This window comes from Carassius carassius, chromosome 34 (genome assembly GCF_963082965.1).
Source record: "Carassius carassius chromosome 34, fCarCar2.1, whole genome shotgun sequence".
In the NCBI taxonomy this organism is placed as follows: domain Eukaryota; kingdom Metazoa; phylum Chordata; class Actinopteri; order Cypriniformes; family Cyprinidae; genus Carassius; species Carassius carassius.
The window spans coordinates 29162029-29185072 of record NC_081788.1 but is presented as its reverse complement, the minus strand read 5'-3'; the positions used below and the strand labels follow the sequence as shown (position 1 = coordinate 29185072).

Below are 23044 nucleotides of genomic sequence, written 5' to 3'. Positions count from 1 at the left end.
TTGATCTTTGCTAGCTGGTTTTGTTAAACACTTCCTGGATATTCAAAGATTATGTAAATATATATATAGACTTTATATGGATGGAGAGTGTAGAAATTCTACACAGCGTATAATGTGTAATATTTTAAACATAAATAATATTTAATTCGTCGACAACTCAATCACACAACTGCTTATCTTGGTTAAAAACTCACAAAGATGAATATTGAATGACATTGGAAAATGACATTGATTATAACGGTAAAAAAAACTATGAAAATGCTACAGTAAACCTGAAACGTGGTTAACAGTAGTATCCTGTAAAATTTACAGGAAAAACCCTTAAACTGATGTTCCCAGAATTCTCTGCATTGCATTTCAAATTGTGTTTGAATTTGATATTTTTTATTTGAAACAACTATGTATCTGATATTTTTTCTTATCTGTAATGTTTATTAAGGTTGTATGTTACATATAATGTTGTTAAATTAATGTTTATTGCTCATCACCACCTGCTTTTGGTGGTTATCAGTGTATTACAAAGGTACAAAACAGATTTCAATACTTCAATAAGTTGGTATATTAACATTGTATCAGTTAAATTGCGGTATTAAACTGTAAATTTAAGATAAAACCATAAAACCTAAAAGTTGTTACTGTAATTTTTACGGAATAATTCTGGCAACCACAGCTGCCGTTTTTTTACAGTATATTTTACTTGTCTTCTGTTTCTACACATACATCAGAGGAGAAACACAGCAGATGATTTGAAACTTGAAAGATAGAAGCAATGTTGTACTTTAGAGGAATTCAAACAGGTTTAGTAATGTTTTGATCAAAGGTGAAGGCACAGAAATCAGTAGAGATTAAGTGCCATCTTGAAAACAAAAGTATAAAAAGTAATTGTATGGTATGTTCACAGTTTAAACATAATAGTGTTGTAACTTGGATGACTAGATAAGAGGAAGCAGAAACAGTGCCATTTTCCAGTTTATATCTGATAGGGGCTTCAGTTTCATCAAACAGAGAACAATGTGTCGTTTTATTCACTGCGAATGAGGAGCTGAAACACTAGCGTGCTGAAGTACAAAAAGCAGAAAAAGTAAAAATAGAAGTTATCTAACCTTTCTGAAAAAGAAAGTATATGACACACACACACACACACAGTATCTGATATCAATTCCAGGTAATACATAACACAAGTGTCTGGATGTTGCCACCCTAAATTATGATTACATTGATGTTTACATATAAAACAGTGTTTGTAGCATCTTAAACCTACTCAAAAAACCAATCACATGTTCATTTCATCTTCATCTGTATTCCTGAATGTCTAGCATTCAACTAAATACAAAATAATTGTACTTTACCATGATGCATGAGGCGTTCAGTTCATCAGGAAGCTCTATGCTGTGAGGTTTGGATGCAAATCTCCCAGAACTTTGTATATGAGGCTAGTAAGTAGCGTGCTGGAGGTGTGTGTGTGTGTGTGTTTGAGTATTTGCATAGCAGGTGGATGATTAAGCTGGTAGCTGATTATCCCTGTTAATAACAGAAAGACCATGGACCGGCTCGGAGTTCACTAAGGCACTTTGTTCTCTCTCTCATCTGATGTTTAGAGGCATCTGACCAAAGAGGGCGAGGTGGAAGAAAGAAGAACTACTGTGAGCCTTTCAGAGGAACAGAGTTTGATGACATGAGACAGAACAGCACAAAAGACATCTGTGAACATCTCCAAACCCTTTCTGAGCTCAACCTGTTGAGGGCAGTGTGAAAACACTTAATGTGTCATTCATACACACAAATTAATCATAAATTGATCCAGTTTGTAAAGGCAAGACATTATTTCAACACAGAACCCAGAAGTTTCTCTTGGATCCCGCTTGATGAAACTGTAGCTATTGAATTGTTGGGTTTGATTTTGATGGAGCAAGAAAAACAAGATGGTTTGCTTATATACATACTTTAAATATTTCCTTGCTTTATCATGTAGTCACGTATCTGATCAAAAATCTTTCCAACATTGTACTAAGTCAGTGTGAGCAGCTCAGATTCCCTGTTATCACAAGGCTCACACTTAGAAGTCATTTTTAATGAATTTATCTTCCTTGGATCTACTTATGTAATATGAGGTTAAAAAAGTGTTCAGTTTTACTTCAGTATAATCAGTGGCACAATTTATGTCCATGTGGCTCAATTTACCCCTCATTGGGGGCAAGTTGAGCCAAGAGACCACCTTTTTCTTTTTTTGTAAAGACATATTTTGAAACATATTTTTTGTCTGAAATGGTCAGTTTGCGTTGAGAGTTTATGGTTGGTAAGAGATTTATTGATTTTGAAATCAAGATTCAAGATTTGATTTGTCACGTACAATTTATATGACATACAACAAGCAGTGAAATGTATGTAGGTCTAGCATACTCTTTTTAGACTGCAAAAAAAGAAGAGAAAATTAAATAAAAATTATGAAATATGAAATTCAAAAATATTAAGCAGTCTCTAAAAAATATTAAGCAGTTTCTAGTGCTCACCACGGATGTATTTATTTGTTTAAAAAAACAGTAAAAATAGTAAAATATTATTACAATATATAATAGCTGTTTTCAATGTAATCTCTGTTAAAGTGTAATTTATTTCTGTGATGCTCCGCTGTATTTTCAGCATCATTCCTCCAGTCTTCAGTGTCACATGATCTTCAGAAATCATTCTGATATGATGATTTGATACTTATTAACAATGCTGAAAACAACTGTGCTGAGTCATATTTCTGATATTTATTCAGGATTTTGATCATATAGTTAAAAAACAGCATTTATTTGAAATAGAGACCTTTTGTAACATTATAAATGTCCTAATCACTTTTAATCAATTTAATGCATCCTTGATGAATAATAGTATTCAATTATTTTTGACCACAAACTTGGGCTTGGAGAATAGCGAAGAGAAATGCATATTGTAAGTACTATTTTCAAGTTATTTTATAATGCTTTTCTCCCTAGAGCTCAACACTTTCATTATCTGATAAAGAGCAACCAGGATATCCTTAAATGTACCTTTTATATTCCAGTCAACAATTCATACCGGTTTGGCACAACATGAGGGTGAGTACATGATTACATGGCCTGAAAAAAGAACTTGAAAATCAAATAAGGTACTTATGTATTATTCGGATGAGGTTTGTTATTTTTAATATTAACATATAAATAAGTCTAATGCAGGTGTGTGGACACTGTTAATGAAATAGAAAGGCAGTCCTGCACACTGTCACAGCCTGGAAATCGTCACCAGACATTGGATATTTTAATAACATCATAAAATAAACCAGTATTTCAGGATAAACTGGGAGATCTGTGATCAGTCATGCACATTTACTGACAAAATATGTTTTTGTTTTATCAGTTACTGACATCTGTGTGTGTCGGTAGAGGGATGGACCCTGGAAACAGTCCAGAACACAAAAATGAGAAGGTAAAAGTCAGAAGATCACTTGCAGAGGTCTGACACACACTGAATCTGTAGGATGGCTCCTGCTGCTTTACTCATCGGCTGTCTGCTGGCCACAATCAGCTGCTTGACCACAGGTAACATTCACATCAGCTGCGCTGTTACCGTATGTATGTCAGATTTAGATACAGTTTTCATTAGAGAATTAGTTCCACTTATTTGAAGTGGAGAAGCACCATCAGGAATGATTACAATTCATCGCTAAGGAAGTTTCAGAATAATTACACTGCACAGTCAAGATGTAAATGCTTCAGATTCTCTGTTTGTAAATATTTTTCATTCATTCCACAGTTCAAACTTCCATATTAATTAATGCTGTTCCTACATCACATAATGCAACTAACATGTCAGACAACACAACTAATGTATTGCCTAACGCAACTAGTGCAACCAACACGGTGCCCAACACGCCGCCCAACGCAACTAGCGCATCACCTAATGCGACTACAACGAATGCAACAACTCCTCAGGCTCCATTGTGTGAGTATTTGTTTGTTCATGTGATTAATTCACTATGGCATATCCTGTATTATTTGGTGTGAAATTACATTAACTGATGTTTTTGAATTTTCTGTCACAGATGGAAGTTGTGCGAGTCCTGATCTGTGCTGCTCTGGACTGAATAGCAGCTGTCACCGGCTGAATTGTTATTGTGATGTTGCTTGTCTGAGATTACGTGACTGCTGCCCTGATTTCAAACCCACCTGCCTCACAGGTATTCAGAAAGATTCAAACAAACCCATATTTGATTAATCAGTGCTGAAATCAGTCACTTACTATATGTAAAAAACCTCATATAAGAACAGCGCATGTTCAGTAATCAGATTGTGTTGAGTGTATAATAAAAGAGTAAAGAGCATCACTGTGATTAAAAGAATAATAAACGTTTACTGAACATTTCTATAAGAAATCTTAATAAATCTGCACCTCTGTCCCCTTTCATAGTGAAAAACAGCACAAACAGCAGCAACACTTTGCCACTAACAGGTATGTTTTCTATTTCTTTAAATTATTCTGTATCATGTTAGAGGACATCCACACAGAACACGCTTTTGCATTTAAAGATGCGAGAGATCACACTGATGAATGAAAAATAAATGAGACATGTTTTTTAAAAAGTTGTCATTATTTTTATACAAGCAGAGTTAAAAGGCTATATTTTTAAAAGTTAAATTCTCCTAACATGTCCATATTTTACTATATTCTGAATAAACAAATCAGCAAAAGAGAAGTCATGAGAAGCATGATTGTAACTCCTGTCAGTTTCAATGATGGTGTTCCAGTATATTTTTTATAAAATACTTACACTTAATGCTAGAATAATGTTAGTAGGTGTATACTGATGTCTGCACTGCTCCTATAGGAACATGTTCACATCCAACTCTGTGCTGCAGTGGCACAAACTACAACTGTTTCAGAGGATGTTTCTGTGATGAGTCCTGCAAAATGCTCAACGACTGCTGTCCTGACCTCAACAGCACCTGCAGTAAGAACACATACAGTATATGCAGATATAGAGATGTTTATGCTTTGTCTATTGAGAGACACTCTTTGAGCTGAAGCATGTTGAGAGATTGAGAAGATTGTTTTTTAAGTAATCTGTTCCTTATTTAATTGTTTCATGCATTGAATTCAGTGTAATCAATATTGTATTTGTCAATGTCAATGTCAATGTCACCTTTATTTATATAGAGCTTTAAACAAAATACATTGGGTCAAAGCAACTGAACAACATTCATTAGGAAAACAATGTCAATAATGCAAAAATGATAGTTAAAGGCAGTTCATCATTGGATTCAGTTATGTCATCTCTGTTCAGTTAAATAGTGTCTGTGCATTTATTTGCAATCAAGTCAACGATATCGCTGTAGATGAAGTGTCCCCAACTAAGCAAGCCAGAGGCGACAGCTGCAAGGAACCGAAACTCCATCGGTGACAGAATGGAGAAAAAAACCTTGGGAGAAACCAGGCTCAGTTGGGGGGCCAGTTCTCCTCTGACCAGACGAAACCAGTAGTTCAATTCCAGGCTGCAGCAAAGTCAGATTGTGCAGAAGAATCATCTGTTTCCTGTGGTCTTGTCCTGGTGGTCGTCTGAGACAAGGTCTTTACAGGGAATCTGTATCTGGGGCTCTAGTTGTCCTGGTCTCCGCTGTCTTTCAGGGCAGTAGAGGTCCTTTCTAGGTGCTGATCCAGCATCTGGTCTGGATACGTACTGGATCCGGGTGACTGCAGTGACCCTCTGATCTGGACACAGACTGGATCTGGTGGCCACGTTGACCTCGGAACAAGAGAGAAACAGACTAATATTAGCGTAGATGCCATTCTTCTAATGATGTAGCAAGTACATCGGGTGTTATGGGAAGTGTTCCCGGTTCCGGTTTACCTAATTAATGCAGCCTAAAAATCCTTTAACGGATTTGGATAATAAAAGCATATTAGTATGTTATGTGTAAACCAGGTTAAAGAGATGGGTCTTTAATCTAGATTTAAACTGCAAGAGTGTGTCTGCCTCCCGAACAATGTTAGGTAGGTTATTCCAGAGTTTAGGCGCCAAATAGGAAAAGGATCTGCCGCCCGCAGTTGATTTTGATATTCTAGGTATTATCAGTTTTGAGACCGTAGCGGACGTAGAGGATTATAATGTAAAAGGAGCTCATTCAAATACTGAGGTGCTAAACCATTCAGGGCTTTATAAGTAATAAGCAATATTTTGAAATCTATACGATGCTTGATAGGGAGCCAGTGCAGTGTTGACAGGACCGGGCTAATATGGTCATACTTCCTGGTTCTAGTAAGAACTCTTGCTGCTGCATTTTGGACTAGCTGTAGTTTGTTTACTAAGCGTGCAGAACAACCACCCAATAAAGCATTACAATAATCTAACCTTGAGGTCATAAAAGCATGGATTAACATTTCTGCATTTGACATTGAGAGCATAGGCCGTAATTTAGATATATTTTTGAGATGGAAAAATGCAGTTTTACAAATGCTAGAAACGTGGCTTTCTAAGGAAAGATTGCGATCAAATAGCACACCTAGGTATTTATTGCAAGATGAATCCTGAGTCCTCTTAAATACTACAATTAAGATGGCATCTGTCACTTCCTCCATAGATTTCATCCCTACTACAGCTCCACCCTTCAACTTCACTACAACTGCACCCATCACCTCCACTAATGCTCCACCCAAAGGTAATTTACTAGTGCATGTGTGAAGGATCTGTGTGTGTGTGTGTGTGTGTGTGTGTGTGTGTGTGTGTGTGTGTGTGTGTGTGTGTGTGTGTGTGTGTGTGTGTACGTGTGTGTACATAATGCAGTGTATTTGACCTCACCGAGTGCTGTGATGTTTGGGTATATCACAGATGTTCTGACGATCCTCACTAATCTGGAGGTGGAGGTTTTGGCTGAGGAGTCGTCCACTGAAGAAGAGCGTCGAGCTGCACTGCTTCAGGTGAGAGGAGCGTTTCTGACTGTCTGACTCCAGATCACATACTTGCACTACATGATAAATGTAATATTTGTCAAACTTTACAACAAAACATTAACATCTAGCAAAATTCCTGAAACTTCAGCCTCACAGTCGAGACAGATGGGGCGTCACGTCTCTTTAAGGCCCTAAAGTGTTTCTATTGGCTGAATTAGATTCTGTGCCTGATTAGAAATCATCCATTATTGCTTGTTTTTTGTTCTGAATCATAAAAGGGCATTTTTACTGTGATTTTCTTGACCAGCGGTTTTCTCACTTCCTGTCATCTTTTTTTCTCAGGTCGCCGCTTTAGTGGAGAATTACTTAAGAGGGAATTATAATGACATCAGCTCTTTTGAGGTCACAAGAATTGAGTCACTATCACCGTGTGATTGAGACAGAAATCGGCCAAGAGGAACAGATGTGTATAAACTCTCATCACTACTGAATTTGTAATATTTTAATATGAGATCTGGTTATTTTTGGTGACGGTTCAACAAAAACACTGCAATTACTGATACATACAATGCTTATATATTTAACTGAAGCATTTAATTTTCAAACTTTAATGTTTGATGCAAACTATGGAAAGTGAGATTTGAGTTAGCTTTTGGGGGGGGTAGATTCTTGTCTATGCTGAATATTTGTTTTTATATGTCTGGATTCCTAAATGTTTACCATGCAATTCATGAAATAAATATACATGATTGGACTTTACTACAATGTGTGAGGTGTTCAGTTCATCGTGAAGCTCTATGCTGTGAGGTTTGGATGCAAATCTCCAAGAACTGTGTGAACTGTGTGTGTGTGTGTGTGTGTGTGTGTGTGTGTGTGTGTGTGTGTGTGTGTGTGTGTGTGTGTAAGAGAGAGGGAGAGAGAGAGATAGAGAGAGAGAGAGAGTGTATGCAAAAGGTTCCCTAAGGCACTTAGTTTTCTCGATTTAGAGGCATTTGACCACAAATGGAGATGTGCCAGAAAGAAGAACTGCTATCAAGCCTTTCAGAGGAACAGAGTGTGATGACATGAGACAGAACAGCACAACCTGGTGATGGCAGTGTGAACATACTGAATGACCACATGATCTACCAGCATTCCTACATACAAATAGGAATGTACGAACATGTTTGGTCCACTTTGCACTACTTCAGTAAAAAAAAAAAACACAGATAAAAAAAAATACATTTCCTTCATGCTTTTGTTAGTTATCTGTCTCTGACAACATTGCGTTCCATCAGGCGGCTGGACAGACACATGATGGGTTATCAGGAAACGATCCAGACCATTAAATAAGGAGCCACAGAGAAGCTGAAGTCAGATCACAGGCACACACTGAATCTATAGGATGGCTCCCGCTGTTCTTCTGATCGGCTGTCTGCTCGCTACCATCCGCTGCTTGACCACAGGTAACATCCACATCAGCTGCACTATAATCTGTGTCAGATTTTAATAAAGCTTTCAGATCCACTGATTTCCTTGATTTTAACTGCTTTTGAGAGAGTTTAAGAACCATCAGGAATGATCATTCAGTGCTACAGAGGTTTCAGAAACAAATGGAATAATTACTACACCGTTTGTTTCATTCTATGGCTGAAACCACATCAATAAATGCTACAACTGCACAACCAATATTGCTACGCAAGATTCTTTGATTGTCTTTCATTCCACAGCTCAATCTACCACAGTATCGCCTACACCAGCACCAACTACTACTACTACAACTACTACGCTACCTACACCAGAATCAACTACAACTACAACACCACCTACACCACTGACTACCAGCACTACAACTACAGACAGTCCACCAACACGTGAGACAAAATACTGAATATCTAATACTGTAATACTGCAGTAGTAACTAAATCTAAACTTAAACATGCAGTTTAATTCCACTAAAGAAAAACATCCATGCACAGAAATATTTGCTTGTTCTTGTTGTGTTAAACCACGTCTTGCTCAGACATCCCAGAAACCACACAGTCTGGAGTGACCAGTGTGATAAATACAACAACGACGACGCCTCAACCTCCCGTGTGTGAGTGGTTTATGTGTGATTAATTGATTGTACCAATTACACACATTATTTTAATTAAATTACATGAACTGATGTGTTTGATGTATCTGTCATAGATGGAAGTTGTGCGAGTCCTGATCTGTGCTGCTCTGGACTGAATAGCAGCTGTCACCGGCTGAATTGTTTTTGTGATGTTGCTTGTCTGAGATTACGTGACTGCTGCCCTGATTTCAAACCCACCTGCCTCACAGGTATTCAGAAATATTCAAACAAAACCTATATTTGATTAATCAGTGCTGAAATCAATTACATTCTAATTTATGAAAACATAATAATATTCTTTATCTTCACCTCCGACCCATTTTTTAGACAATAACACCACCAACGACACAAAACCAGACACCTTGCCACTGACAGGTATATTTTCTACTCCTTTATTTTATTTATATTATTTTGTATCAAGTTAGAGGCTGTTTGCACAAAACGCTTTTTGCCTTTAGTTTTAGTGAAATTGGTCTTTAGTCTGTGTGACTACTCTAAATTTGTATTTACAGTTAAATTTTTTTTTTTTTTTGTGATGGTATCCTGGTGGCCTTTTTCATCACATTTCCCTTTGTGTTCACCATTTATGAAATGTTTTTTTTATTTTTTATTTTTTTTACATAATGTATAATTCTTTTTAATTTTATAATTGAAATTCTACTACAGTTTTTATATTAATTATATCATATATAAAATTATATATATATATATATATATATATATATATATATAATTTTAAAAGTAGTTGTTTTTATTTATTTAATTTTTAACTATTTTAATACTAAAACAAAAAATTTTTTATTTTTTTTTAGCTAATATTTATTTTAAGTAACTATTTAAGGATTTGGTTTCATTTTAATAATTTAATAACAAGAATAACCGTACTTCTCATAAAATATTATGTATTTACAATAAAGTTTTTCAATTTCATCCAAATACCTGAAACATCAAACACCTTCTGTGTGCCAGTGTCTTTAGCAAGCTTGAATAAGTGAGTGTACTGAGGAATGATGTGTCGTTTGCACTGCTCCTATAGGAACATGTTCAGATCCAACTCTGTGCTGCAGTGGCACAAACTACAACTGTTTCAGAGGATGTTTCTGTGATGAGTCCTGCAAACTGCTCAACGACTGCTGTCTCGACTACAATAGCACCTGCAGTAAGAACACACATACACAGAAACAGAGATGTTTATGCTTTGTTTATTGAGAAGCACTCTTTGAGCTGAAGCATGTTGAGAGATTGAGAAGATTGTTTTAGTCTGTTCCTGATTTAATTGTTTCATTCAAGTCAGTGTCAGAGTAATCAATATTGTATTTTTGCATGATAAATCCTGAGTCCTCTTAAATACTATAACATACATAGTATCTGTCACTTCCTCCATTGATTTCAATGCTCCAACTACAGCTCCACCTGTCATCTCCACTACAGCTCAACCCATCAACTCTACTACAGCTCTGACCTTCGACTCCACTACAACTCCACCCATCAACTCCACTACAGCTCCACCCATCAACTCCACTACAGCTCCACCCATCAACTCCACTACAGCTCCACCCATCAACTCCACTACAGCTCCACCTGTCATCTCCACTACAGCTCCACCCGTCATCTCCACTACAGCTCCACCCATCAACTCCACTACAGCTCCACCTGTCATCTCCACTACAGCTCCACCCATCAACTCCACTACAGCTCCACCCGTCATCTCCACTACAGCTCCACCCTTCAACTCCACTACAGCTCCGACCTTCGACTCCACTACAGCTCCACCCTTCATCTCCACTACAACTCCACCCATCAACTCCACTACAGCTCCACCTGTCATCTCCACTACAGCTCCACCCTTCAACTCCACTACAGCTCCGACCTTCGACTCCACTACAGCTCCACCCATCAACTCCACTACAGCTCCACCCATCGACTCCACTACAGCTCCACCCATCAACTCTACTACAACTCCACCCTTCGACTCCACTACAGCTCCACCCGTCATCTCCACTACAACTCCACCCATCAACTCTACTACAGCTCCGACCTTCGACTCCACTACAGCTCCACCCTTCATCTCCACTACAACTCCACCCATCAACTCCACTACAGCTCCACCCGTCAACTCCACTACAGCTCCACCCGTCATCTCCACTACAACTCCACCCATCAACTCTACTACAGCTCAACCCTTCATCTCCACTACAACACCACCCGTCATCTCCACTACAACTCCACCCATCAACTCTACTACAGCTCCGACCTTCAACTCCACTACACCTTCTCCCGTCCCCACACCTTTACCCTTCACCTCCACTAAAGCTCCACCCAAAGGTAATTTACTAGTGCATGTGTGAAGGATCTAGCCAGGAGTTAATCTTTTTGGAAGTTTAAGTAAATTAAGTTTCTTTTAGTACTGTATGTGTTCACTTAGATAGCCAAGACAGGTTTGTGTGAGTGTGTTTGTGTGTGCGTGTGTGCGTGTGTGTGTGTGTGTGTGTGTGTGTGTGTGTGTGTGTGTGTGTGTGTGTGTGTGTGTGTGTGTGTGTGTGTGTGTGTGTGTACATAATGCAGTGTATTTGACCTTACTGTTTGGGTATATCACAGATGTTCTGACGATCCTCACTAATCTGGAGGTGGAGGTTTTGGCTGAGGAGTCGTCCACTGAAGAAGAGCGTCGAGCTGCACTGCTTCAGGTGAGAGGAGCGTTTCTGACTGTCTGACTCCAGATCACATACTTGCACTACATGATAAATGTACTTGGCTGGTGATGGGAAACTACAGAGTTCTAAAAACCACAGTGTTTTAACCAAGTTTAAAAAAGCACTGATATCTAGCAAAATTCAGCCTCACAGTTGTTCTACATTCGAGATGAACATGTGTTTCTGTTTAAAAGTCCCTTTTAGACCCTAAAGTGATTCTATTGGCTGAAAATAATTTTATAGAGTTTCTATTTAGTGCCTTATTAGAAATCCTCCATTATTGCTTGTTGTTCTAAACCATAAAAGTTCATCAGCTAACATTGTTTACATTATATCACACAATAGAGCTGCAGTAGCATTTACAGTATTTTTTATTTTTATTTTATGAATGTAAACATATCACTCTTGAGTAGAATTGTATGAATATATATGTGACCCTGGACCACAAAACCAGTCTTTAGTGTCAATTTAAAAAAAGAAGAGTTTTATACATCATCCGAAAGCTGAATAAATCATATTTGCACTTAAATATGGTTTATTAGGATAGAATTCTGGAATCTGAGGGTGCAAAAAATAATCAAAATACTGAGAAAATCATCTTGAAATCCTTAGCAATGCAATGCATATTACTAAACAAAAATGAAGTTTTGATATATTTACATTAGGAAATTTACAAAACATCTTCATGGAACTTGAAGATGATCTTTACTTAATATCCTAATGATTTTTGGCATAAATGAAAAATTTATCATTTTGACCCATACAATGTATTTTTGGCTGTTGCTACAAATATACCCCAGAGACTTTAGACTGCTTTTATGCTCCAGGGTCACATATGTTTATATACTATTATCACAAAGGAAAGATCCAAATTATATGAAATATACCATAATATCTTTAGTATTACTCTCTTAACTATTCTAATCTTGATGCATTATGGGTAGTGTGTGAATTGAGAAAACATCTGGACCTGTCTTTCTCATCTCATATTGTCTTTTTTTCTCAGGTTGCTGCTTTTGTGGAGAGTTTGTTAAGAGCGAATGATACTGACATCTACTCTTTTGATGTCACGAGGATTAAGCCTTTATCTCCATGTGACTAAAATCAGCTGAGAAGAACAGACATGAATAAATCCTCATTGATGCTGAACTTTTACTATTTTAATATGAGATCTGATCGTGTATTGTGACAGTTCAACAAAAACATTGCATTTGTGTTGCATCTGCATAGCACCACTAATGATCATTGAGTCCCTTTTAGTCTTTTGACATTTGCATATACATTACACAACATTTCTTTATTTAGGACATAATTAAGCTGTTAAAAAGTGTATATGATCTATGCATGTGTTGTATGTATGTTCTTCTAGTATATTAGCCCAGTTAAAAATCTCTCTTGGTATTAGTTCCGCTCTAAAACAATTTTGCATGTATATCCTCTAGCCATTTCTTTCTTGGTATCGAAACAATCTGCTCTTTATTGCATAAACAATGGTGTACACTAAGTGATGATGAAATGCATCACAATTCAGAGTCCCTGAAGGCCATGAAGATCATATTTTTTAATGTTTACTTATGAACTTACTAAACATAACAAATGTCAGCACATTTTCAGTTCTTATGATCTTTATTTGTTGGTCTTTGCTGTGTAATAAATCTTCTATTGTTCATGTTTTTTTTCAGAACCCAATCTAATGTGGAAACTATTAATTTGTGAATTTTTACTAATCATTAATACCCTTACGAGCAGTTATCTCAATGGCAAAAAGTGTCCTAAAAGACCTGAATTTAATCTATTCACACATCTTTACTAATCATTTTTATATGTTTTTGCACTAACCAATCTAGAGTTGAAACTATTGATCATTTGTAAATGTTTATAAACATTCATTTCTAAACATTTCTAATCATTTAGTATCTTTATTAGCTTTGAACTTTTAGCTAATGTAATAAGGTTAGTGTAAAGGGTGGCTGGTTTAGTTTAGCTAAATGCTTGCTAAAGACATAACAGATTGTAGTTTTGTTTGCAAAAAAATGTTCACGAGTCTACTACTCTTCGTTAGAACATTAAACATGATATTCCTTGAATTATATATAAACAGGAGAAAACGAATCATTTTTTCAAAGAAAACACTCATTTATCAAATTATATGGAATTGACAGTTTAATGATAATTGTAAGCATTTTAACTTACATTAAATAATGATTCCTTTGAACATTATCTAATGTTTAATATGTTTATCAGCAAACATTAACAAGCACATTATCTCATGTTCCTAAATATGAATATATATTAACTTATGATCCATTAAGCATTATATAATGTTTGGTCAAGAATTATTAATGAAAGTTATTATAAAGTGTTACCGTTTAAATACTTGCAATATTGATTCTTTTACAGTTAATTCTGAGACATAATTTAAATATTTAGAATTGATCATAAATATTTCCCCTTTGAGCTAATTTTCTACAGCTGACAACAAAAGTTGTTGTTGTGCTTTAAAGCCTTTGTGGTATGAATTTTTATTTTGGGTGAAAAAACATATATATATATTTCATCCCATTTTTGGGGAGTTTGGGGTTCCCTGATAATATATCCGTCATAAAACTTAGTTTTAGTGTATATATAAAAAGAAAATAAGTATTTTATCAATCAAACATTCTTCTTTACATACTAATGCACATGCATATATTTTAAAAAAAAAAGTGATATTTATCTTACCATTCCATATTCTGTAAAGCTGCTTCATGTATTGTGAAAAGTGCTATACAGATCTTTTCAAATTGAATTGAATTTGAATTGAATTACCAATTGGATAATAAATAAATAAAGGGATGGTGAGAGGTCCAAAAATGCCATGGAGGGATAGTCTTAAATACACAAGCCTTGTAGATACTTAAAGCAAACTATGGAAAGAATGTGTAAATAAACATCAGGTTAACTCCCTGTTCTAAAGGATTTCCTTGTTCCTCATTCATTCACACGGAAGGGAAACCCCTGCTGTTTTAAAATGATTTTTTTTTATTTTTGAGATTCCTGTTTGTTGAACTTCATGATTCTGCTTTAATTTTCAGTCTGAACCTGGAGCTTTAAATCTAAAGGTTATCAGTTTCAAGTTACAAGAGGCTTGTAACAATCAAATGTAACAATTTATTATCAATCAGGTAAATATGTATTATGCTAATTACACAGCCAATCCAGATATATAAACTCAATAAAAAACAGACATTTCTCAAAGATGAATATAAGAGTAAAATGCATATCTGACTTTTAGAAAAATACATAGTATGGAGTGTGTGAACAAATTTTATACCACGGGCTCGTTCCGGCTACAGAAGGCACAGTAATGTTTTGCCCCTTTGCTTATATACCCAGACCAGAACAAAGAAATCTTCAAATCAGTCGGAAAAATATAAAAAAAGCTTTTGGTAGTTGGGGTCTCATAACCCAAAAGGTGTGACGATCGTGACCAAGTGAAACACAGGGAGAGAGAGATCCAATTGCAGTATGTCTTTTATTGGGGTAATCCAAATCGTAATCCAAACAAGCCAGGGTCAAAACCAGAAACAATCCAAATAAACAAACAAGGAAGGAACAGGAACGGAAAGAGGAACAGGAACTCGGAATGCATGGAACTTGGGAGACGAGAAGACTGGGTATGGCAGGAAACGGAAAGAAAGGACTCCATGCAGACAACAGGAAAAGACTGGTATATATAGGGAGGCTAATGACTAATAAGTGAAGACACCTGGTGCAATTAACAGGAGTGCAATTACTGTGATGAAGGGACAAGGCTAGTGGGAATTGTAGTGCCTAAGGTGAGGTGCATAAGGGGAAGTGAGCCCACTAGTGGACACCCAGGGAAACAGAGACCAGACAGCGTGACAAAAGGTCACACTCCTTTATTGGGACGTCTCCCACATCAGAAGAACAGGTTTTGTTTTGTTTTGGCCTGTTCTGTTGATGCGAGAGTGAAACCACCTTACCAGTCGTACCTGAAGTATTTGTATTGACCAGAGGTGGGTAGAGTACCCAAAAACTGTACTCAAGTAAAAGTAAAAGTACTTCTAGAAATATTTACTCAAGTAAAAGTAAAAGTACTAGTCTTGAATAGTTACTTGAGTAAGAGTAAAAGAGTATCGGGAAAAAAATCTACTCAAGTAGTTTGTTACTAGTTACTTTGGGTCATATATACTGAGCCTATTTTTATTTAGATATATAGATAAAATGTATGTAATGTATGCGTGCGTGTATAAATGTATATATTTCATCAGCCTTTACTCCAATTATGTAATTTATTATAAAACCCTGTCTGTTTACTTAAGTAACAGATATAGGTGTCATGCCATAACATATTTTTAATACGACTGACTTTATATTAAATGTGAATTTAACATTGAAAGTTAATGTGATATAAATATTGCTACTAATCTTTCATTGTTCAGAAAGAGAGCAAATAACATTTACATTCTTAAACATCATTTTCACTGACGGTCTAGATTTAAATCACTCTCGGAAACTCCCATTAAAATCACTGAAACTGTTAACACTGTGAAATCAATATCTTAATTAAAGATTCGTACACACATCTGCACTTTGTTGTTTCTGACGAGAGAATTCGCCAGAAGGAGGTATTCAGTCAGTGAGCGAGTGAAGGAAGCACCGGAATTTTAGCGATGACTCATCTGAACACCTCTGATTGGCCAATGCTTTAATAAGCTCAAAAGAATCATGTGTGATTGGTTATAATGCGCAGTGCTGTAAAAACACATCTATCTCTTGACTCCCCTCTGTTATAAGCCACACACGTACAACAAACTAATGTCACAGTGGTATCGTGTACTGTAATCGAATGTAGCCCAAGTTATTACCTGTTAAACAGTAGACAGCACACGCTGTGTTCATCTAATAAGGATCTCCATCGCAAGCAATAGCCTTTGCAGATTTGCTTTCAATTCAGTGCAGTTCCAGCCACGTTTTCAACGCTCTTTCTGTTCTTAAACGTTACAACTCTGAGTGAACCACTTCAGTCGCTCAGCGCGTGCGGCAGGGAACTGAACGACTCATTCAAACTGATTCATGAACCAATTCACTCGTTTGCCAATTGGTTTGATCAAGCCTTTGAACAGAATTGACTCAAAAGAATGAATCATTTGCGAATGGGCTTCGCTCATTGCCCAGAGAAAAGTAGAAGGCGCGTTTGGAATAAACTGAAGCATTTATAACATTTATTGCATTAAGATAAAGTAACGAGAGGAGCGTCGCCCACAGTAACGAAGTAAAAGTACAGATTTTTCCCCAAAAATTTACTCAAGTAAGAGTATAAAGTACCCATCTTTAAATATACTCCGAAAAGAATTAGTTACCCCAAAGAATTACTCAAGTAAATGTAACGAAGTAAATGTAACTCGTTACTACCCACCTCTGGTATTGACCACACATAAAACAGCTTGAAACAATAGATTAGTGAAATTTGCATGACTTACTGAGACCTGAGGGGGGAAATCAAAGTGTCTGAGGTTCTGTAATTCTTACACCAATATATTATAAAGTAGAATCAGTGAGCAACCCAGCCCAAAGGGTCTTCACTTACTAATATTTGTACTATTAAAAAGCAAACTGAACGTACAGTTGATTGTCAAGCGTGACTGCATTTTGGTAACAACCTTCATCCGGTACATTTAAAGCATTGGACAATAATCCAGTATATCAGGATTTCAGATTCTGATTTATTTGTCTCTGATGTAAGAGTCAGGTGGCAGGAGAGACACATTAAAAGGAAACGATCTGGAGAGATCAATAACAACACAAGCTGGGTCTGAGTCTGACACAAACTGAATCTGTGGGATGGCTCCTGCTGTTTTACTCTTCTGCTGTCTGCTCGCCACAATCAGCTGCTTGACCACAGGTAACATTCACATCGGTTGTACTGTAATCTGTGTCAGATTTTAATATAGTTTAAGTGTTCATTTATGGAATTATTTCCACTGATTGGCTACAAAAACTACAACTACAACATCAATTACCTACTACAACACCACCTACACCAGCACTAACTACAACTAGAGCTGAGTATTGATACAGACGATTTCAACTCAGAAACATACTTTGTGTATATTATAACAAAATAGGTAATTGTAGCATTTTATAATCATAGCGTTTTCTCTCATACATCTTTCATAAATTTGTCTCATAATTTACATATTGCAGTTCTGATTAAATTTTTCTCGGAATTGTGAAAAAAAACTCAATTACTGTATTTATTTATTTTTACTATGTGACTAGTCTTTCGTAGCCAGACCTATAGACTGAAGGTCTAGAATGTATGGCAGCTTTGATTGACCAAGGCCCGCCCATGAGGCCATTTGACTGACATGTCAAACAACAAATCACAGTTCGTTTCATTCATCATCACATTTCGAGGCGGGGAAATGTCACCACAGTAACAGAAGGGTGTGTAAAGCTCTTGAACATGTTTTAAAGATTCTTTAAATATTTCACATACTTTGGAAACCCAGCTTTTAGTTGATCCTGATAAGTCATCGTCACAGTTGTAAACACTAGGCTTTCTTCTTTGAATCTGATTCTGATTCTGATTCTTTCATGAAGTGGTTTGGCGCCACGGTCTCTTTTTTCCCAGGAGGAACGTTAAAGAACGTGACACACACATCTTGCAGAAATCCTGTAAAATTCTACCAATCCAATGGCGACTTCGACACTCCTAAAGTCTTTCCACTTTTGTGTCCCATATGCATCAGACATTTAGCCAACGGTCCGTGGGCATGACATCTGAGGCTGAGACTACTATATGACTAAAACAAGCTTCCATAGTATACAAACATTTGCATTATTTTTAGCAATATACATCTTTCCAAAAGTGTGGGCACTTGAATAAATGTACTAAGGCAAATCTAACGGTCTGTGACACAAGCTGCTTTTATTGCAGCCGAATGAACAATTACCAAATTTTTGTTAATTTTTGTTTATTTAATTCTATTGTATAACTTGTAATAGAGATAAAAAGATGTTAGATCTCCAGCTGAAGTGCCCATGAGCTCCATTAAAGGGACTCCATCCCAGACCATTGTCACTGTACCCCAGACTCCATTTCCCATAATAACCTCTGCCCAGGAACTGATTGCATCCACACCTGTTTCCTATCAGTGGGACTATTTAAGCAACACACAAACACACTCACATAGGGAAGTCTAGTTTAACTGTTTGTTATTGAGTGTTTTCTATGATAACCTTGCATCATTTGCCTGTGTTTTGGACCATGGACTGTTATATTGTTTTTGTGATGGTTTGCTGCCTGCCCTGATCATTGCCTGTTTTTGGATTACTCTTTGCCACGCCTCAGATACTGTTGTTTGCTGCTGTTGGACCCTGCCTGTTTTGACCACGATCTGTATTAATAAAAGTTTGAAGTTGGATCTCCATTGTCATGGCCAGTCTATTACAATAACAGTAAAGCGATCTCACTGTCGAACATGATTAAACTAAACGTTTTGTTTGAATTATGTGATATCATTGACATAATTTAAAAGCTGATACTTTGCTTAATCAAAAGTATCATAAAACAACTATTTTCTTTTCTTTTTTTGCGTTTATTGGATGTGAGGCACGATATAGTTAATTTTGTTTACTAATCTCATACCTAGGATTTACAAATCAAGATTATTAGAATTAAATCATTAGAAGCTTGCAATTAACCACAAAATCTATATTTTTGCCTATCCCTATACTCAGTTTATGTGTTGGCCACATGTTTGCTCTCTGATTTTCCAGAAGTGACTGGTCAAACTAGTTATGTGACCTCCACCCCTGTATCCACACGACCTGGAGTAACCAATGCAACAACCACAACTACCACTCAAGCTCCTCTCCGTAAGTGTACAATAAATCACATTGTATTCAGTGTCACATAATCCATTTGAAAATATTCTAATATGCTGATTTGCTGCTCAAGAAACATTTCTGATTATTATCTGTGATAAACTGTGATTTGATGAATATATATTTTCTGGTATTTGTGATATATAGCATTTGTTCACTGTGGTGATGTTTTTCTGAAAGGTGGAAGTTGTGCGAGTCCAGATCTGTGCTGCTCTGGACTGAACAACACCTGTCACCGCCTGAATTGTTTTTGTGATGTTTCTTGTCTGAGATTACGTGACTGCTGCCCTGATTTCAAACCCACATGTCTCACAGGTATTCAGAAATATTCAGAAATGACACAAGTTGTAGTATTCAGATTGTGTTTAACTCTGTACAACATGATTTTAATTTTACTGTGATCAAGTGCTCTTTAAGAGAGAGAAAGTACTGCACATATACTAAGAAACTTATCAATCTTCACCTCTTTCCCCTTTTATAGTAAATAACAGCACAAACCCAAGCAACACTTTGCCACTAACAGGTTTGTTTTAAACTTATTATTATGTTTTATAAGTATTCTATATCATGTGAATCTTTATTATTATTTTAAGTTCTCTAGATATTAAAATTGGACCTCAAATGTTGGTTTGTTTAAAACATCTATTGCATCATATGATGTGCATTAATTTTTTTCTGATGAGATTTATGTTTTGTGCTTCAAATTTCTGCAAAAGGTACATACAGTGCATCGATGTTACGTGGTTTTCACTATGCATTTCGGTATTTTGTAGAGAGAGAACGTTTCAGTGGACTGCAATATGGCAAGCCATTTAACATTTAATCCTTGAACCACACTACATTTTTTAGCTACTAATATCTATTTCATTAAGTACTAGTACTTATTCATTACATACTAGTGCTTTATTAGCTACTAGTGCATATTCTTTAGGTATTGGTAACTTTTTAAAAGATACTAGTACTTATTCATTAGATACTAGTTCTTATTATTACATACTATACATATTAATCAGATATTATTACTTTTTATTAGACACTAGTAATAGTTCATTAGTTACTATGTATTAGATACGAGGACTTATTCATTAGACACAAGTACTTATGTCAAAAGTGACTAGTAACTATTCTGTTGTTACTAGTAACACATTTAAAAAATCTATTAATTTCTGTGGGGATCTGTCATTCAGATATGAGCTTTTCGTTTCTGACTTTTATGTATTCCAATAGTGACAAGTCGAGATACTAGTAGTTATTCATTAGGTACTAGCACTTATTTTGTAGATAGTAGTACTTAATCATTAGATACAAATACTTAATCATTAGATACTAGTATTTATTATAAGCCCCTAGTAATTATTCAGTAGATACTATTACTAGTATTACATTTTTAACTAAACTCTACAGTGGCCATTCTAACTGGTCATAACATAAGATGCGTAAAAAAGCAGTTGTGACTCATGAGATAAGAATTGTAACTACTAACAATTACAAAAGATACCAGTGTCTAATAAATAAGTACTAGTACCTAATGAATATTTAGTAGTATGTACTGAAAAGTAACAATGTTTAATAAATAAGTGCTAGTCTCTAATGTATACTCACTAGCAATATTTTAAAAGATATTAGTCATTACTGGAATACATACTAGTCAGAACTGAATAGTTGATATCTGAATGACAGATACAGTTCTGAAATAGTTACTAGTCACTATTGAAATAAGTACTAGTATCTAATAAATATGAACATGAGTCTAGTGAATTAGGATTTTTTAAGTTACAAGTACATAAATAAACACTAGGTGCTAAAAAGAACAAGCAGTAGTATCTAATATAAATAAGTATTAGTACCTAAAGTAAATAATAGTAGCTAAAAAAAACGTACTAGGGCAAAATGGATACAAGGGCATTTTAAGGATTAAATGTTAAAACGGCTTGCCATACTAGAAATATTTAGCAATTGAGACAGTTCTTAAAAAGTGCACTGATTACTGAGCTTGGGAGCTGATTGAGATGCAACCTAACTGTTTTGATGATGGATTCAACATGTAATGTGTCGTCTGGACTGCTCCTATAGGAACATGTTCAGATCCGACTCTGTGCTGCAGTGGCACAAACAACAACTGTTTCAGAGGATGTTTCTGTGATGAGTCCTGCAAACTGCTCAACGACTGCTGTCCCGACTACAATAGAACCTGTAGTAAGAACACATACAGTATATGCAGATATAGAGATGCTGAATTGAATCGAAAGCTCTCTTTGGGCTTAAGAATGTTAAGACAGTGAAATGATTGTGTTTAGTATTCTGTTCCTTGATGCACTGCAGTCAGAATCACTGTAATCAATTTTGTATTTGTTGCCAGATGATTCCAGGATGGAGTCCTCTCAGATAAAACATGCAATGCATCTGTAACTTTCTCTATAGGTTTCAATAGCACAACTACAGCTCCACCCTTCAACTCCACTATAGCTCCACCCTTCATCTCCACTGCAGCTCCACCCAAAGGTAATTAGTAGTAGTACTAGTAGGTAATTGTGTAGGTCAAGTTTTACCACCACTTGTTGCAAGTGTAGGACAGTGAAACTTGAAATAATTATGTGATTTGTTTTGTTATTTTGCATGTTTTCTCACAGCACTCACTGTTCTGGAGGTGAAGGTGAAGATGTTTTTGACTGAAGAAGAGCATCACGCTGCACTGCTTCAGGTGAGAGGAGCGTTTCTGACTGTTTGACTGCATCCAGGTCACATACTTGCACTACATGCTAAATGTACTTCAAATGTGCTTAGTTGTAGGTATGTAAAAGAAAGTATAACATCGCTTGGAAAAACTATAAAACATATCACTAGCATCAAACCTCAGCCGCAGTCATTGTACTGTACTCTTTTAGTTGTAGTCGTCACTCTTTTAGGCCACAAAGTGATCCAATTGGCTGAATTATTTTTTTTAGAGTATATATTCTAGCGTTATTATGTCCTTCTGTTGTTTTCTCACTTCCTGTCATCTTTTTTCCCACTCAGGTTGGCACTGTGCTGGAGAAGTTGTTAAGAGAGAATAATACAGACATCTACTCTTTAAAAGTCACGAAAATTAAACGGGTATCTCCATAGGATTGATTCAGAAGTCAGAGAGAGGAACAGACATGAATCAGTGCTCACTGCTACTGAACTTTTACTATATTAAATTATATTTGTTGTGTATGTGTTTCTGTATATGTGTGAATCAAACTATGAAAAGAATGTGTTAGGAAACGCCAGATTTGTTATCTGCTCTAATGTTACTCTTGTACCTCCTTCAACTGTGTGGAAGGGAATCTGCTGCTGTTTAAACATTGTTTTCATTTCTCTGTTTTTGAGATTTGTGTACAATGATTGCACTGAAATTATGAGGAAGAGCTCTTATGAAACACATTCAACTATGAGAAAACAATCTTATTTTAGACCAGACTGCTTCCTC

General features: G+C 36.1%; 1 protein-coding gene across 2 annotated transcripts; it reads left to right on the top strand.

The window, feature by feature from the left end:
* The first annotated feature begins 3338 nt into the window (after nt 1–3338).
* LOC132114988 (uncharacterized) lies at nt 3339–23003 on the top strand. 2 transcript variants are annotated; one of them, XM_059523405.1, is made up of 8 exons: nt 3339–3560; nt 19486–19584; nt 19774–19908; nt 20075–20116; nt 21667–21789; nt 22015–22095; nt 22224–22294; nt 22609–23003. In XM_059523405.1, the coding sequence occupies exons 1-8, from the start codon at nt 3500–3502 to the stop codon at nt 22696–22698; spliced, it is 702 nt and encodes a 233-aa protein (XP_059379388.1). In that variant the 5' UTR covers nt 3339–3499; the 3' UTR covers nt 22699–23003. The 2 variants fall into 2 exon arrangements, with proteins under 2 accessions (XP_059379388.1, XP_059379387.1); XM_059523404.1 differs by lacking the exon at nt 3339–3560 and adding an exon at nt 17460–17605.
* The last annotated feature ends 41 nt before the right edge of the window (nt 23004–23044 follow it).